Source organism: Aplidium turbinatum, chromosome 16 (genome assembly GCF_918807975.1).
Source record: "Aplidium turbinatum chromosome 16, kaAplTurb1.1, whole genome shotgun sequence".
NCBI classification, from domain to species: domain Eukaryota; kingdom Metazoa; phylum Chordata; class Ascidiacea; order Aplousobranchia; family Polyclinidae; genus Aplidium; species Aplidium turbinatum.
Genome location: NC_137487.1, coordinates 16,895,926 through 16,915,400, shown reverse-complemented (window position 1 = coordinate 16,915,400; position 19,475 = coordinate 16,895,926). Strand labels below are relative to the sequence as shown.

At 38.3% G+C, this 19,475-nt stretch overlaps 1 protein-coding gene across 1 annotated transcript; it reads right to left on the bottom strand.

Annotated features, from left to right (window-relative positions):
• Positions 1–211: 211 nt before the first annotated feature.
• LOC145786016 (ras-related protein Rab-10-like) lies at positions 212–11,732 on the bottom strand. The gene is made up of 6 exons (XM_082597705.1): positions 11,522–11,732; positions 11,161–11,221; positions 10,255–10,393; positions 8,810–8,899; positions 2,545–2,646; positions 212–2,111 (listed from the first exon to the last, which is right to left on the bottom strand). The coding sequence occupies exons 1-6, from the start codon at positions 11,646–11,648 to the stop codon at positions 2,028–2,030; spliced, it is 603 nt and encodes a 200-aa protein (XP_082453831.1). The 5' UTR covers positions 11,649–11,732; the 3' UTR covers positions 212–2,027.
• Between the last annotated feature and the right edge of the window lie 7,743 nt (positions 11,733–19,475).

The window sequence follows — 19,475 nt, the reverse complement described above, 5'->3', positions numbered from 1 at the left end:
TTCTTTCGATAATGCGGCTGACGATGATGATACAATTCGATCGCAAGCTGTCAATATTGTGCTATCGCTACGCAGAAGCAAAGATGTTGAAATGACCCCAGATGATGAAAGTACAAAGGCGAAATCTGTTGCAGAGAGGAGAGCAACTGTTCGAAAATTTATCATACCAGAGATCAATATCAACGAGTTCTCCGACCACAAGATGGTCAATTTTGATGAAATTCATGTCACAGAACCTCCCGCAACCAAAGACATGAATGATGATGCAATACAAAATTTCAAAACAAACAAGCTTGAACTTGATCACCCATGCCACAATCAACGTGTAGAAGCTCGTAATAGAAGCTTCCATGCGTGTGGCTAGGTTCGAAAGATGGGATGGTGTGATCCGGAAAAAGATCAAATGGCGGAAGTTGATGCCCTCTTTCAACACCAAAAAGCAATTTTACTGCTGAATACGATTGCATAAAAAACACTTGTTTTTTCGTTATAGTTACAAGGGGCATAACCGGGACCTAAATATGAGGGAGGCAATACGTTTTGTGACATTTTTGAGTGTTTAAAAGTGCAGTTGGATTTTCATTTTCAAGCAATGGGATTTTCATTAGGTGCTGCTTGACTTGAAGACCTGTCGGTGGTCCCTTCGCAGCCTTCTCGTTGTTGCTGGTTAGTTCATGCTCAATTTAAACTTTGATTGTTTGTGTAATAATATTATTGTGCGTAGTATGACTTGTTGGCAAAAACTGTATCATATTGTATCTCTCTCTCAATAATTTCATGCCTTTCAACCATTGAAATGTCATCTTACATGCATCAAAACATTAATTTCATACTTGTTCAAACTTCAGTTCCTCATCAATGCTGCAGATAAGAATATTTCGATGTTCAATACACTTATTCTCAAACAACAATCCAACCAATTGCTGAAATTTACCATTTTGGCTGTTGAAGTTCGTTAACTGTAATGTTGTATAAGCAAAAATACCACAAAAACTATATTTCTGCTGTTTAGTCAAATTCTACTAGCAATATAAGAAAAAGTTCTCTTAGAACAGATAGAAATATGGGTCTTCTGAATCTTTTAAGCCATTAAACAAATTTCTAGCACCAGTAGAAGTGGAGATAGAGCAATTTTGACCTCGCGTGACCTTTGACCTCAAGTAGGAGGGTCAATTTAGGGGTAGAAGAACCAAAATTATGTTCGGGGTTATTTTTTAGGTCCAAAGACAACATTAGAACACCTTAAATCAAAATCTAAAACATTAAGTGAAATTCACTCCACCCTATTCCACAAGGGTCAGGTAGTTTTTAACTTAATAATAGCAAATTACGGACCGTGTTGACCATAGAATCAAGTGCGCCCCATTCAACGTCTGCAGACGTTAAATCAATGTAAAACAACAACAGATTTGCTGCATGGGCAAATCAAAAAAAAAATCACGTTGACACTTTGATAAATTTCTTCTGTGTACAATTCAAGAGAAGCAAAATATCTGCTGGTTGTTTTAAGATCACATAGAAAAAACATCAATCTTCATCACATTTCAATGATACATTATGGCAAAGGATAAAATAACTTTCTAGGGTGATAGATTTATACTTAACACGACAAAAGATAACTTATTAATCATAGAACAGATTCATCGTCAAGTGAATTATCAGCATCAATTAAGTGAAATAAACATTAGGTTCAAAAAATCATTCAAATAATATTGTACACTATACATCATTGTTGCTTCATAAACGCCTACTGTGGTTGGTCACAGAGCATCACGTTTTTGCGTCGACGTAGAGACGTATGACGTGAGTATTGACGCAAATTGGGTCACTTTTCACCAAATTAGGTATGCCTTGGCACATCAGTGCCTCCAGTGGCAGTTAGTAAGGTGCGGTGTAAAATGCATTGGACTACAAATCGCTATGATAAAAGCGACAAACTTTATGTTATTTCAACTCTATTTTCTGTAGAAATAACATAAAAATTCAGTGAAATTGGTTCGGCCATGAGCAGCGTGTTAAGAAGCCTATTAACAACAACTAGATCGTCCAGAACTTTTCTGCTCCGTAATGTTGACCCCGCCACTTCCAGGGCCCTGATCTTTAACTGGCGTCTGGAAACACATTCAAGGTTAACATACAGGCTGAAGTTAAACATTTAGATTAAGTGGACGGTAAGGCAAGAAAGCCAATCTTTGTGTCCACCTTCAGGCACGTCATTAAGTGCCTCGCCAAAGAGACACAGGCACGTACTCTTGAGCGGTGTCGAACAAACGCCCTCAACACTTTCTATGCGAACAATAAAGATCATGAGTCACGTGATTAGATTGTGAACTACATCGATTGTTGGAGACAAAATTCGAAAATTTTCAAATCTTATGCAGGTTGTCTGCGATGATTCAATCGAAATTGGTAAACCACAACTGCAAACAATGTAAAATATCAAGTCAAAACATACAAACACAAACAATTCTTTCAATTAAAATAACTCTGGTTGTCAGCTGCGTGATACAACATAGGGAGCGATGGTTGAATTGAAACACTTACCTTATGCAAGATATCTGTGGCGAGGGATATGAATGCCGTCTCTATGTTGATGTTATTCTTTGCACTAGTTTCGAAGAACTTAATGCCATGCTCTTTTGCAATCTGAAAGAAACATGGATGAAACAAGCTTCCGCTAAAAAATTAAGAGAACCTGTAATTCCTTGTGTGGTCGTTTGCAAGTGAATAAGACAAGACTAGCGACAGACATTTTGTTTTGGCCATTGTAGTTATTTCTAACTTAAATACCTAATTACCTATAGTCCGGTTGCCAAATCCACTTTTTTGGCTGAACCTGGAAATTTTATGCTAAGTTTTTTTTTTTATTGATTTTGGTAGCCTAGGGTCTACTCTTTCAGAATCTGCCGGGTGCACTCCGAGCATCCTTGAGCGTTTTGAGAAATTCAAGATGGCGTCCAAAATGGCCGCCGTTTCAGATAACTCCCTATAACTCAGTTAGTATTTGACCTAGGATGATAATTTTGGTGTCTAACCATATGTTTTGAGGGGCAAGGAATCCATTGAAACTATTTATTTGACTTGTTGGGGATTGCATCATGTAGAAATGCAATAATGCCGCCAATAGGGCTGCCATATTACAAAATTCAAACAAAAACAAACAAATTCACTTGTATTTGGTCTAGAATGATAATTTTGGTGTCTATTCATATGTTTCGTGGACAAGGAATCCATTTCAAGGATTAAAACAGTTGCATATGAATTACATCACAGCAAAATCCAAAATGGCTGCTGATGTATTTGCCGAACACTTAACCTACTGTAAATTTCTTAACCTCGAACTCCCACTATGCTACGTAATCACTTTGCTTTCTGACTGACAAGCGCGAACTTGCGACTCAGCAGGCTTGTAAGAAAGATCGATACAGTGTTCTCTCTTTCGAAGCAGCAGTGCTTGTTCTAATTCAATGTTCTAGTTATAAGCAGTCAGACTGTCAAAGAAGTAAAATGAAAACTTTGTGAATATTTAGTTAGGATGAATGATGATTATGCTTACTTCTGTTTGTTTTTCAATTTAAGAACGTTAGTTACTGTACAGTATAGTGAATTAAACTGATCTTTGAGTGCGCAAAAGAGAGAATTTCTCAAGCTTAGGCCACTAACGGTACGTACGAACCTTCTTTGTTGTGTATTTGTGGTGCTTCGATCATACATTTGTGACTATAACTCCGCGTATCGTTAATGCAGATTCAATTTCGAAACTATCGAGATCAATTCGGAGACTCTTGGGCTATGACGGACCATATTCGGTAAATACCCTGTATGCATTCCCACTTTCGTGTTAATTATTCGTGATGGAATCGTACCTGAGTGCCTTTATTTATCTATTTTAGAAAACCGTCCTCCAACACGAGGTTAGAATTGGAGGAGAGAAAATGCGTCTTCAATTGGAAATTCAGCTGTGACGACAAATCAGAAAGACTTACTGAGGCAGGCTCTGCCAGAATTCAGAACATTATTAGATGTAGCAGGATCTACGATGACGATGTACACATTTCGCTGCAGGAAAAACTTGAGAATAATGCTAATTTAACCATTGACTGCCATAAAAGCTGTGTTTCTAGTTACACATCCACTCATCATGTTAAAGGGTTTAATAAGCGAAAACATTCCCAAGAACCATCATCCTATATTCCCCCAAAGACAAGGCGACAATCGTCGGCTTGTGGAAAGTTTGATCTCCTTCAGGACTGTTTGTTTTGTGGAGAAAAATGTGAACTCCGTGAACTAAGACTAATAGATGAGGATGACGATGATACTGATGTGATCTTGAATAGAATTGCGAAAAAGGTTAGAAGTGAAGTCAAAGGCATTCACTTGGATAAAAACCATTACTCAACAACAATTAATAAGGACATTGCAATGAACGAAGTAAGTGAAACATTGATGACATTACTAGGACTTGTATCCGCAAAACTAGAAAGAACTTTCCCAGCCATAATGATGGGATCAATCTTGACTGGGGCTGTCAAGAACAACCCAACGGCTCTGCAGATAACACTAGGTTCAAAATTGGGCAGATCAAAAAATATCATCACAACCATGCAGTCATTCGGTGTGACATGTTCTTATGACGAGGTATTACGCTTCAAGCGTTCAGCTGCGAAAGCTGCAACAATGGAACGATCCTGTCTTGGCATATCTGATGCATCAGAAGGTTTAGTACAAGTAGTTGTCGATAATTTTGATGCTGAAATTTCGTCGCAAAATGGAAAACTTTCCACCCACTCGTTAGCTGTTCTGGTTACACAACCTGAATCACCATCTGATGCTGATCGATGCCATAGAGAGACAATCCCACGAATTTCAAAGGAGGAGATGTCGGAGCCAATACAATATGATGTCACCATACAGAGATACAATGGTCCCAGGAAACCAAAAATGCCCGAGAGTGCTGCTGTTAGAACAGTTCTCTCACTCAAGTTACTTGCGCAACAGGCTACTCTAAAACAAAGAGCGGACGAAACTGACTTTGCCTTCTTTCAGGATGTTCAGAAACAGAATTGTCCCGAGTACAATGGCTATAACACAGCTCTTACACGCAATCAAGGCCAAACAGAACAACCTAAGACTAAGACGGCATACCTGCCTTTGATTGATCTTGTGCCATCCCACCCAGATACAATAATGACAGCAATGGTGGAAGCTCAAAAGGTGACACATAATGCTGACCAAAAGTTTGTGGTATTTACCTGTGACTTACAACTATATAAAGTTGCATTACATGTGAAGTGGGCTTACCCAGAAAGGTTTTCAGATGTCATCCCGCGCTTGGGTGGTATGCACTTGTTGATGAGTTTCATAGGCTGCATCGGGACTCTGATGGAAAACAGTGGACTGGAGGAAGTTCTGAGTGATGTGTTTGGAGGAGTCGCAAAAATGTTGACTGGAAAGAAATTTCCGCAGAACGTTCGAGCATTGAGAATGCTGGCTGAGGAAGTTCTTCGAGGAGTACTTGATTGCAATACACTTGAGTCAAAGGAGGATTTCGTGGAGGTCTTGGAGAACATAGCCAAAAGGAGTAAGACTGCCAAATTGTGAGTGGACATGTTAATCAAACCAGTGTTCCTTATCATGAGGTTTGTCCGAGCTGAGCGGAAAGCTGATTGGCTGTTGCATCTTGAGGCATGCAAACAAATGCTTCCCTATTTCTTTGCCGCTGGTCATGTGCATTATGCAAGGTATGGGATGTGCTACCTAAGGGCAATGGAAGCCCTCCCAGAAGAGGTACTAGTCCGGTTCATGAAAGGGGAGCATGTGATGAGGCACCAGCGCGGACTATGGAATGGCCTGTGGAGTGATATGTTTATAGAAACTACTTTCATGAGATATGGCCATGCCCCAAATGGCATCATAGGAATAACCTTGAAGCCGGATACGCTCAAGATCTGGGCATTGAGTCTTCATACATGTAGTACTGTGGAGGCTGCTCTGGGCGAAATGCTTGGAGATTCTGGAGACCAGGGAAGTGGACATAAGGAAGAAAAGAAGGCACGGATAGAGAATGACAACAAGGACCGACAAGCCATAAAGACAAAGCTTCAAAAATGTATGGATCCACTTGATCCCGAGAAACATCCAGAGGATCTAGTGAACATTGCAACAGGTCAACATGGAACCCCGGCAGTGAATGTGCAGGAGGCTGTGCAGAAAGGATTCAAACAGATGTGCGAATTTGGAGAGAATTTACCTGATGGCTTACATGACACAATTCACAAGACCGTGACTACCATGGTGACTACAAAGAAACATGTGGATGTGGGAGGTAGTAAAGTGTACGACATGAATGTCATCTACTCCAGGGTCATAGGCCAACAGGCTAGTGGGCGTGATGTTAACATAAAAGATGTCCTATCCTACGAAGTGGCTCCAGTACCAACGTCTATGTTTGACCCCACAGGAGAAATGAGAGCTGCAACATCAAAATCTTCCTTAAAGCGACAACTTCAGGTTGAGGTATCTGCTCGGACAACAGCAAGTGACACTTCAGTAGTTGTGATTGATGGTTCAGCCCTACTCTGGGTGATTCCTTGGCCTGCAGAGGGCACCACTACAGACTACGTAAACAACTTGAAGCATGCCATTGCCAAGAGACTAAAAGTTGGGGACGTTCACCTAGTGTTCGATCGGTACTACGATTACAGTACTAAGAGTGTCACCAGAAGTGCTAGGGCCACTGGAGTTAGCCGAGTCCACGAGCTGCAGTTGAACACCAAGTTACCACTTCAAAAGACTGTATTGACGGTGACCGAAAACAAGAAGCAGTTGATAAACCTGATTGTTAAACTTCTGATTGAAGACGAGTCTTTCCATGAATACACCCAAAGTCACAAGTTGATAGTGATTGGTGAGGACGTTGCCCCAATGGAGATCAGCCATGGTGGTGTAGTGATCAGGAGGGCGGACCTTTCAACTAGTCATGAGGAAGCGGACAATATCATTGTCCAACAGGTGATGCTGTCTGCTCGAAATAATGAAGAGAGTGGTATAACTGTGATATCCGATGACACTCACGTTTTCATTCTCTTGCTTCATTATTATCACGCTGGAAGCATGAAAAATCGTATCACCATGGAATCACCAATTAAGGAACGCACAGTCATTGACATAGGAAAAACCGTAGAGAAGCGTGTTTCTTTTGTGAATGAACTTCTGCCAGCCCATGCTCTTACTGGGTGTGATACGGTAGCATGCTGCTATGGGGTTGGCAAAGGTACTGCATTGAAGGTTCTGAAAGATGGTCACTCACTGTCACTTTTAGGGGTCATTGATTCTCCCATAGAATCAGTGATTGCGCAGGCAACCACATTCATGTCAGCCTGTTACGGCCAATACACTACGAGTAAATCAATGTCCGAAACACGCTGGAGGGTATGGGCATCCAAAACGGGTCGGGCCTCCGTGGTACCACCAAAACTTTGTTCCCTTCCTCCTACAAGTGAGGCCTTTAAAGAAAATGTAAGAAGGGCCCATCACCAAGCCATTGTGTGGCGTTCACTGGAAGACAGAAATCCGCCTGAACTTGATGTAGAAATGTACGGATGGGTGAAAAACTCGAAACTTAAAACGCTACAACCGGTTCTCCTTCCCGCAAATGTTGAACTCGCCCCAGAAACTGTCATGCGCATGATCAGATGTGGATGCAAGAGTGACAACCCCTGCAAAACGCTTTCTTGCAGCTGCACAAGGGATGGTTTGAAATGTACAATATTCTGTGCTTGTTATGCTGCAGGTTGCAGCCAGACTCTTACTTAGCATTTTAATCAATTGGACAACGTCACAGATTTGTGGACTAGGTGACTTAATGATGAGATGATAACAACAACTGACTGTCCTGTGACTGTGAGAGAGGCTTGTACATTACCAATAAATGGTAACATTTGTGATAACTAATGGTGACATTTGTGAGTGATGTTAGATGGTATTTCACAAGCAAAGTCGCAGAAATAATGATTTTCTGTAAGTATTTCGCAAATATATCAGCAGCCATTTTGGATTTTACTGTGATGTAATTCATATGCAACTGTTTTAATCCTTGAAATGGATTCCTTGTCCACGAAACATATGGATAGACACCAAAATTATCATTCTAGACCAAATACAAGTGAATTTGTTTGTTTTTGTTTGAATTATGTAATATGGCAGCCCTATTGGCGGCATTATTGCATTTCTACATGATGCAATCCCCAACAAGTCAAATAAATAGTTTCAATGGATTCCTTGCCCCTCAAAACATATGGTTAGACACCAAAATTATCATCCTAGGTCAAATACTAACTGAGTTATAGGGAGTTATCTAAAACGGCGGCCATTTTGGACGCCATCTTGAATTTCTCAAAACGCTCAAGGATGCTCGGAGTGCACCCGGCAGATTCTGAAAGAGTAGACCCTAGGCTACCAAAATCAATAAAAAAAAAAACTTAGCATAAAATTTCCAGGTTCAGTCATACTTCTGCCGGACTACTAAGAAGATATACCAATGATAAATACGTAAGACAAACAATTAACATAGCGGATAAACAACGGATTGTCTTATTCAGTTGCATCCGTTATTGCAGACGTTGAATCAATGTAAAAAATAGCTAATTTGCTGTCTGTAAAGTAGCGGAAAACACAACGAAACACCACCAAATCCAGTTAAAAAGTTACCCTTTTTTTCCATTGATTCAACGTGCGCACTGCGCAGGCGTTGGATCATTGTAAAACGAAGGCGTTTTCTAGGTGAAAAGTAAAAACCAGACAAACATACCATTTCTCCACGTTCTTTGCTGATAATCCTTTTGTCTTCCATGTCACACTTGTTACCTAACAGCATCTTCTCAACGTCTTCACTTGCATGCTGCAAAGTTTACAAACAATTAAATCTCAGTGACAAAAAGATTCCGAAGAGCAAGTGGTGTCACCAGTAGAGTTGGGTCAAGTACAAATAACAATAGAGCTCAATGTAATCAAATACAACTCTTCGTGTTATTGTAATTGAAACTTTTTTGAGTTTGTGTAAGTTTCTAAACAATGTTACTTACACTATTACATATTAATTACTTTCTTTTACAACAGATTTGTGTCTCTTCCGATCCGACCAAACCAACTTGCTGTTATAGTATTCAACGTGAACTCGCACGGTTATACGTGTTAGAAATATCGATTTAATGGTTGTGTTGTGCAAAAAAAAGGTTAAAAATTAAAAAACCTTTGTTACATGTAATTTTAACGTATTAACTGCAATGTAATCGACCCAGCGCTGGTCACAGAAATAGATTGGACTGAAAGCAATGAAACAAGGATGGTCGCTATAACAGATGAGGAAACATTCTCAGATACCACGTTTCAAAGGGGGCAACAATATAAGCTTATTATGGTACTGTATACATACGGAAGAAGAGAACAACAGTGAAATATTGATGACTGTAGTTCATTGCGTGATGAAACGCTTTAAAAAAACGATAAACTATTTCAACAAAGATTTCAAGCTTTTGCAATACTCCTGTAAACATTGCACCCATCTGTTGTGTGTACTTAGCAATAAAGTTTAAATATGTAGCTTTGTTAACAATAGTAAGTCGTAATACAATATTTAAAATAATTTAAAACTAAAACAAAACGCTTTCAATGGTTTCCGGGTGCTATCAAGTTCTTCCGATCACATTGAACGTGAAATTGTTTTTTCAATGTGATATTTTTTGCAACATGAGCACTTGTTGTAAAATGGTGACTGGTGAGGTCAGAATGAGACATCATGAAAGAGGAAAGTTAATAATGAGATGAGACAAGAACTCTTCACAATTTGAACAGTAAACAAACATTTTAGACACTACACTTTAAAGAATAAAAAATGATGAAGTCCGCCTGAGGTGACACAATATCAACTTTTGCCTGATTCAATTGAGCTTATAAAACTGGTGATAACAATGAGTAATTATTGAGCATGCTTAGCACGCATTGCAGTGCTTCTCAATAAAGGACTTGAAACATTTGTAGAAATACATCGAAACTCATTTTTATCCAACACATAAAACATATTACAATGGGCATAATTATATTAATAAATTTAATTTATAAAATTGTAGTGTGTTCAACTGTTCATTTGTTCAATGTTAAAAGTTTAAAAGTGTGCAACGTTGCAACAAACGCTGAAAATAAAATTTTAACTACGCAAAATCATGCCTGGTTACATAGTTTGCTGCTGCTGCTTACCTCTTCAATGTTTCTTAACCATTTCGATATGTTCTCAAAACTTTTGGTGTTAGTAATATCATAAACAAGCATGATTCCGTTGGCTCCCCTGTAGTATGATGTAGTGATGGTGTGGAAGCGCTCCTGGCCGGCTGTGTCCCTGTTTAAAGAGATGATCACTTGCCCAACAAATTCAATAGAAAATTCTGACAATATTCTTTACACTATGGAATATCAGCTACGCAAAAGATGAATTGAAAAGAAAAACGATATATTCATGCTTTAGTCGATCAGCAAACTGTCTTTAAAACTTAGTAAAAATCTTCTCATGTCAGGATTCCCAAGCAAGTGAAATGCATTGCAATGAACTGCAAAGAGATCATTACACTAAACTTGCAACCAATAAAAGTTAGCCTACTTCAGCATTCTGGTTGGAAATGTTTGATTAATTTGTAATGAAAGTAAGAAAATTGTTATTTCTTTGGCTTGAAATTGTATGATGGTTATAAAAACAACAAACTCAGTGCTTTTGTATTTCATATTTTTAAATCAATAAATTTTATTCAAGCTTTTCCAAGAACTCCATTTTGCAATACTAATGTGATGCTACAAACACAATTTTTTTCTTCTTCTTTAACTACTACACATAAACATCACAGAATTTTTCTAAAACTGAACCGAGTGGACAAGCGAAATGGAACAATGATTCAGAATGTAGGGTTAGGGTGTCTCATTACAGATGACTTCATTCACTCTAAATAATAATCACAACAAACCATTCCAAACCTAGTGCCACTGGTTCACCTAAGAAACAGTTTAACAGTAAAAGTATTTTTGACAGCTGATTGCAAGCAATATTTTTTTCACTAAATCAACATGTTTTAGGCCACTACACAAAGATCATAAATTCAAAAAAAGATACTGTACCAGATTTGCAGCTTGATTTTCTTGCCATTCAATTCGACTGTTTTAATTTTAAAATCAATACCTGAAAGTTAAATTCAACAATTGACATGTGTTGAGATATATCGCGTTCATATGACGTAGGTAAGGTATAGGGACCATGTATTCGTTAAAGATGCATTCAGCAAAAACATTTTACTAACAAGTAGTGCAAGTTAGTTCTGACAAAAAAAGTGAAGCAATCTGCAATAACTTATTGTTTTTCACTCATAAATGATAATAGCATATATTATGTACAGTAGCAACAGAAAATCGTAACTTAAGAATTGGTCAGTCACACATTGACATAAATTACAACAAAATATGAAAATGCAAAAAAAAGTACCTATTGTTGAAATAAAAGTGGTGTTGAAAGCATCATCAGAGAATCTGAAGAGAACACATGTCTTTCCGACACCCGAATCTCCAATCAAAAGAAGTTTAAATAACAAGTCATAAGTTTTCTTTGCCATTTCTTCAACCTTGTAATCACCTCAGTGAAAAATTTACAACACTTTGTTTGATGTATTTATGCACTACTTATTTTCTACAAACAAAACACCTTGCAAAATAAAGCCAAAGTATATCAAGAAGTGTTATTTCTAATTAGATTAAATAATAGTACATTAAAAGCCTGTTTAATCTCACAAAATTATTTTAGTGCCATTCGAAAATTACAAATATGAATAAAAAAGACCAATAAAAGGTTTTGTATCTGAATGCGGTTAAAGTAACTCCAGGGATGAATCAGTGACATCATATTAAGTCGATAACCAGCTTGCTGTGTAACACACAGCATAAACACCATGCTCTCTTACATATACTTGCGCTATGCATCATTTGATTCTCTAGGTCTAGGACAACACCATACCAGGATACTCATGTTGTCCAGAACCACAGCAAGATGTTACTCATCATTCAAATAGGCAGATAACCCATGTTGATGCTCAAGTTGCTTCAACCGGAGATGGCGACTGAATGATGAATGTGCACATCTTTTACTCAATTTGCAGGACAAAAGATGATATATTGGTGAGACTCTGTTCTGGTTCACGACATTATGATGCAATCCAAGTGACTTCAACCAGAATGACGCAATCCACATGCCACCAAACCAGAATGCTGCAAGGCCATAATGACCTCTTACTTAAATGCCACAGAGGCGATGATCACTTCAACCATAATGATGTGAAATTTCATTAATTCTTGTGTCCGTTGCTGAGGTAAGCACTATTACCACTGTTTATAGAAGTAAGAAGTAAAATGTGCCATGTGTTGGCCTAGTGCAATGTGTGTTAAGGTGGAGACACCGCAGACGAATATTCAAAATTTCCCTGAGAGGTTATAGAACACTCAGCAAACGTTCCTCAAAGATGCGCGAGAAAATCATGTGGCCATGAAAAAAATTGATTTGAAAGTTACCGTAATGTCAATTTTGAAGCACACTTTGTGGCTCTGGCTTTTACAAAAACTAAGATTTTAACAGGATGAATTTTGTTAAATACAAAGTCTTAGGGGAGAAAGACAGAACATTGGAGTACAAAATACACAAAAAGCAACCAAAACAAAGTAAAAACCTGGATCTTCTTTTGATTCTCAAAATTTATATTGTTCATTTTGCTAAGAACTTTTGGGTCATGCAAATTCTAGGGCTCTCTATTTTTTTTCTGGGTATGCTATTGCTCGTTTTGACCTCCAATCTCAAAAGCATTTTATACAACCAACTTTAAAATATTTTTTGCAGCACACACTATTCGCATAGGTTCCACTGAATATTTGAGCATAGTTTTGCATAAGTTTATTTTTTAATTCCCTCTTGCACCTCTACTCAATTAATCATGTCTTTGATACTCTGGTCACCGGTACGCAAAAGGATTTTTATATTTTACCGGCCTGGCAGTGTTGAAAGGTTAAGAACCACTGCCCTAGACTGACCAGTGAGTAATTTCAGAGAAGTTGTGAACGAAAACCATCAAATGCTGTCATTTTTTACATTGATTCAACGTCTGTAGATGAGCATCAGAGAGGGAAGTGGGTTACACTGAACCGATTGAGAACAAGAGTTGGGCGTTGTGATGCTTGCCTGGCACGTTGGCCGTTGGGGCATGAAAACCTCTGCTGCATGTTACTGCAGTGCGATGAAGCAAACAGCCAACCACATCATCTTTGGTTGTCCCGTGTATTCTTCTCCCACCGGAATAATAATAATAATAATCATGTTTTTACTTGTGCCCATTGCGATAACATACAGTACACTGTGATCACAGATGCGATACAACAGACGACAGGAAGCAGCAAAGTAACATATAGTATTCGAGTCAGCTGCTCCCCTTATTTTGGCTGCAGCAAACTTGATTTAGCTATAATTTGACTAAAAATTGGCTCCAAATCCTTCCATTTGTGTGATCACAAACAGGGCTGCGATTTTTGCCTTTTTCGGTGACGAGGTCACTCGACACGCGCCATCACTATTCGACAAACGCCGTGCCGTACGGAAAAAAAAAACGAAAAAAAAAAGGAAAAAACTGAGAGAGGACTAAACGTCGTCAAGTCGAGAAAAAAAATCGGGGGGGGGCATTAAGTGATGCAATCATAAAATTGCTGACTTACGTAAACTTTCTTGCGCCAGGTACTTCAAAGCAAGGTCTAAAAGCGACGTTTCACACGAGAAACTCCCAAGGCGTCAGCGCCGCCATTTTGAACACTGCGGAGAATGCTTTGTTTGAAGTTCCAACGCCTGGCATCAAACATTTTGCAACACATGTTTTGTGCTATTCGACACAACGGGTTTCTTTTATAGATGAAATAACCTAGGCTACGTTGAGTTGTCAACATCTATGCCAGTTTGTATTTCGCCGTTTGTGCCAATTAACAATATTGCTCTGGTAAAATGACTGTTAGATACTTGCTATGAAAGTTTTTCACATGTAGAAAACAGCCTAGTTTCCGACCAGATGTTCAGAAATACAGATGAAAAAAGCCGCTATTTTTATGGAAAGGAGTTTTCTTCCAGAACAGTTTGAACACTGCGAGAAAAAGCTGTGATTGAAGTTCTAACGCCTGCCATCAAACATTTCGCCACACACGTTTCGTGCTATTCGACACAACCGGTTTCTTTTATGGATAAAATAACCGAAGTAGGCTACTTTCAGTTGTCAACGTGTTTGCAAGTTTGTATTTATGTCTGACTTATGCACTTGTTGTTCCAAGGTTGCAGACATGTTTCGCAATGTGAATAAAGAATAGTAGACAGATAAACACGGTTGCAACTGGACTTCCTTCCACTAAAAGAGTTTCTGTGATTACGTAATGGGCGATTTTGCACATTCACAAAAGCACACAACCCAGCTAGCAAAACCCGTCGTTTTTACATTGATTCAATGTCTGCAGACGTTGAATCACAAGTCAATGCATAACATGTATAAACAAGTTTGCTGGCTGGAAAGTCTGGACATATCTGCAGAAAATTTGTCTCGCACCAGGCGAGATGCCATCCTTTGAAAGATTTAACAATGATGGATTTATGTAGCTAGTGCATGATGACGAAAACAAATTTAAGATTTCCTTTCCGTTATATAACTTAAAGCAGGTGATTGATACAGGAGAAAATGATCGCAGAAGCACACAATAAAGCCTACTTATTACGCAAGTTTTTTACATCAAGAAAATAGCCTAGTTTCCGACCAGATGTTCAGAACCAGAAACAGAGATAAGAAAGGTCGCTATATATAAGAGTTCGCTTCTAGAAGAATAGTAGGTAGTCACTGGGAGTGGACAAGGCAAGGTAATAGGCAAGTTGCATTATTGTGATATTGTTCCGTTTTCTTTTATCTGCAGTTCATTTTTTGCTTTATCTTCGATGTGTTTCTTGGTAACTTGCATGTTTCACTCCTAACTGTGTTTACATGCGGGTACGTGCATAACCATTAATGTACTAAGCGAGACTAAAGAGATGCCAAAGGAAAAATTCTCCATCACACAGTAATTCGCGGCCAAACGCTTATAATCTGACTCTTGTGACGTTATACCACTATTCGACAAACAAACACAGAATTTTTGGTTGTTTGACAAGAAAGAAAAAATCGCAGCCCTGATCACAAACGTTCTGCTTCATATGAACAATGATGCAAGACATGCACCACAAAGAAACTACCAACAGCAAACCAGTCACTTTTTATATTGATCCAACAGTTATGCAACGTATCTTTGCTTAGCTAAACTTGGTTGGGGAGAAAGAACAGACAAAAAGAATCCATCGCAGAATGCGTTGCTCCTCAGCGCTTTACAAAGCAGACAGCGTCAATGCAGCCGTATAGAGGCGCAACTGAGTACATTATTACCCAAAAAGGGTGGAAGGCGAGTATTTTGATAGGAAGTGGCTATCTTTCCACCATCAGGTGTTGCCAGAGTTAGGATTAAAGTTAAGAAGTGTTAAGGTAAGGGTTAGAGTTAGGAATAAGATGAGGGTTTTGATCTTCCCAGGACTAAAAAAAATTCCAAAATACAAGTTTTTGTTTTCAATAGCTTCAAACTTTTCTCAAATTAGGGCAGAATTCCTTATCTGGCAACACTATTTAGGCTATTATTACACTATATAGTGTAAATATAGCCACAGCCATTTTGATATCAATTGATAAGTTTTAGTTGATATTTCAACACATTTGCACAGTCTGCTGAGAATCTCCATTTACACCTCATACAATTATATGATTTAGTTACGTAAACGTTGTTAGGGACCAGATTTGACCCCACTGTGTTCTTAACACAAATGACTAGGTTTTAACACCGGCATTTTATGATTTAGTTGTTGGCAAATAGAAGGTGGATTATCACAAAAGCAGATTTGAGCAATAAACCACATTTTCCTTGCCAACAACTACGGTAAATCCTAAAATACTGCCAAGCCTTGTCATTTGTGTGAAGAATACAGTGGGGTCAAATTTAACCCTAAACAACATTTACATAACAAAAAATCCATGGTGGCAAGGAAAATGCTGGTTTATTGCTCAAATCTGCTTTGGTAGTTGTAAACTAAGAAGTAGATTTGGTAGCTGTATAAATTAACAATAGCCTACTTATTTTGGAAAAAAAGTTTTAATAATACATAATTTTAGAGTTTTGATTTACTAACTGATATTGTTTGTTTTGTTGCTATTGTCTTCATATGTTTATTGTGCATAAGCAACTTAATGTTTCGCAAAAAGATACTGGTCTTACGTATATGTATAAATAACACGCCTGAGCACATAATGAGGTTAAACATTTTGCTTGAGTGAACAGGAAAATATAGCCTCAGAGGCACTAATCAGAATATAGCATGCAGTATGGCAAATATAGCCTCTGCCATTCATTTTTTCTGAAAAAAGGCATTTATCTGTCTTCCAAGTCTACATACCAGTACTGAATTGGATGACTTATTTTACCAAATTAAGAATAGAAAAAAACAAGTTTCATCAGCACCGCTAACCAAACTAATACTCGCAGTAAAAAAAAACAGAACTTATGATTTCCTTCAACATAGAAATTTAGGGTGAGGCCACATTTCGCACTGCACTACAAAAGGTCACCAATAGTGACATTCTTCAAGGTACTAGATTCAGACAAACCTCGCATACACTTGCCTTGAAGTTTTTTTGATGTGATACCACGGGATAAAAATGATAACGAAAACAAGACATTTCCCAAAATTTCTGATTACAATTGTTCTTCTAGCTTAGAAAATGGAAACAAACGTACAACAAAGCCATTAAGTTCCTTGACTATTATGACGTAAGCCAAAATTTAACTTATCTATGTTTCCACAGTTATTTTTCATTTTAGAAAAATCCGAAATTTCTTCTGACCAAAGTTGCCAGGTGCAAGTCAAGTCATTTTTTTATTTTGTTTTAATAGCGCCACTTATAAACAAACAAGCAGAGTAAATGAAAAGTAAAAACAATGTCTTGTAAGTTACAGCTGTTGGTTAGATTATGGCACAATCAGGATGGTAGCAAACAGGGCCGTGTTAACCACCCCTCGTACCCTCCGGCCGGAGTCTCTCGGCTGACTAGAGGCCCACTCATTTTAGACTGTCTTATGTTTTTGACTGTTTAAAAAATAAAACAAAATTACAAAAGCTTGATAATCAATAGCTAATTAAATCATACACAGCCGTGTGTAGCCTACTGCTTTCCAAACCCCCACTGGGGTCAACCTTTAACTATAGGGGCCTACTCATATTTAGTTCGTGCAGCGTTTTTCGGCTTGTAATTTTTCATTTTCTTTTCATTTCCATTTTTCTATTTCGTGTCCAAGATGCAGATTGTCCAAAGTGAGGCAAAACAGTAGATTCCAACTTTAATCAAAGGAAATGGGCAACAACTTACTGTAAATTCATTACGGTACCGGTAGTCCTTGCCTTAATCCCCGACGAATCCCCTCCTGTGCCAAATTTCTTTCAACTTCATAACTTACTTCGGCCACAAGCACGTTTTAACATTCGGTTTTGTCACTTCTACTTTTTTTTCGACCTTTGCCATGTTGACGTGTAGGCTATTGTTAATGTGCTATAGGCTAATGGTCAGAAAAAAACAACAACTGAAGTTCACAGCAACAACAAAACAATAGCCTACCACTACAATAGGTTTTCATAGAAGTTTGCTGTGACATAACTACATTTTTATTCTTGCTTTTCGCTACATTTGTCTACCTCATCTCGCTCTGCTACCAGCCGTTGCAATAGCCTCAACATTAGCCTACTGTAGGCCTATGTAACCAGCGTGATGTCGTCGTAGGCTAGGCCTATAAGTTACAAGCTACCGCACAAGTGAAAATGTTCAAAATATTCTACATTTATTCTCAGTGGAATTTTTTCTCGTTTCCAGTAGGCTTATATGTTCATCAAAAAAGTCTAAACTTGACTTGGAAAAGTAGCGAAAGCACGACTGAAGCAGCCTAAATACAGCGCCTATCCGCCACGTTGGAAAAAAATAGCGCCACTGCTGTCCACCTCTGACCGTAATAAGGAAAATTGCAGCAAAAACCCAAACATGCGCTCCTAGCTCTTTACAAAATTTACCATAGCGTACCGATTTGTTAATGCTGTTTCATTGATGCACATTTTAAATATTTTGGTTTTACACTGTTTAATGTTCTAATGCAGGGGTCACCAAATGGCGGCCCGCGGAAGGTATCAGCGTACAAGTATAACCAAAAATACTTTTCTTGATGAGTCAATTAGCATGAAGGTAAAAAATACTTTCCGGGAAGCATATTTTCGCTTTGCATGCGATTCCACCGACCGACCATTCAGATTGTAGTTCTAGGTGGGGGTCGCTCAACGTTATTCCAATGCGATGTCCAGCCACACTGTCCACTGTCCCAGTGGTTGATTAAAACGTCTGTTTTCGAAATTGTCTGTGAGCATAGGGTTGCTTATTTTAAGTTTGTAAGTGTCATGTAAACACTAGTGTGCGTTTCACCGTTATTGTGTTTCACAAGCAGTGTTACCTTTAAGCAAGTTTTTGTTAGCAAAATAGGCCGGTGTGCAAAGTCAATTTATAATAAATTAACAAAGTATTATATATAAATTTAAAGACATTTTCTGGTTGTATCAATAAAATGAAATATCTTCTGACAGGTGTTGTTTGTATTAATTCTGGTTGTATTTTCATAAGACAACTTCTGGTTGTATTTTCATAAGACAACTAGGCCTACTGGTTGTATTATGGTTGTATTTTCAAAAGACAACTTCTGGTTGAATTATGAAAATATTTAGTTTTTTACTGCAAAATGTTGTTAATCAACAATTCTTGCCATGCTGATAAGCACCGCAAGTAACAGTTGTCTAATAATCAAGAAATACGGTTTTATAGACTCTCACAAAAAGATGAAAAACCAACTCATTGCTTTTTTAGAGGGAACACCGTTCATGAGTTACGATAGAAACGTTTTTTTCGCTGATTTCTACAAGCGTTTGTTTCATGGTGCCTAGTTTCTTTCTCCCCGTTATTGGAGCCTATTTTTCGCTGATATGTTAGCAGCATAGCAGGTCACTGTTGTTGCCTGTATTGCGATGTGTCAAACATTTCTTTGGTTACTGAAACTGTTAATTGCAAGATATCTTTTGCGAAGCGAAGTGACATCACTCTTGCTTGGCGATGAATATTCTAATGAAACCGTTCGCCTCGCTACAAGTGCGCAAAACAAGTGGCCTCGTTTATTAGACATTGCTAAAGAAGTCAAAAGTGTTGTTAAAGGAGCTTGGCCTGGCGGTAGCATTGTTCGACTAATTTTGTTGCTGCGGTATTCTAAGATAAATA

Bases quoted from the DNA above. Each gene is read 5' to 3' on its own strand.
- LOC145786016 (XM_082597705.1), bottom strand. From the start codon at position 11,648: ATGGCAAAGAAAACTTATGACTTGTTATTTAAACTTCTTTTGATTGGA. The intron at 8,900-10,254 runs GTAAGCAGCAGC...TAAACTTTGCAG, and splicing joins GGTTAAGAAACATTGAAGAG to CATGCAAGTGAAGACGTTGA. The intron at 2,112-2,544 runs GTAAGTGTTTCA...ATGTGTTTCCAG, and splicing joins CCACAGATATCTTGCATAAG to ACGCCAGTTAAAGATCAGGG.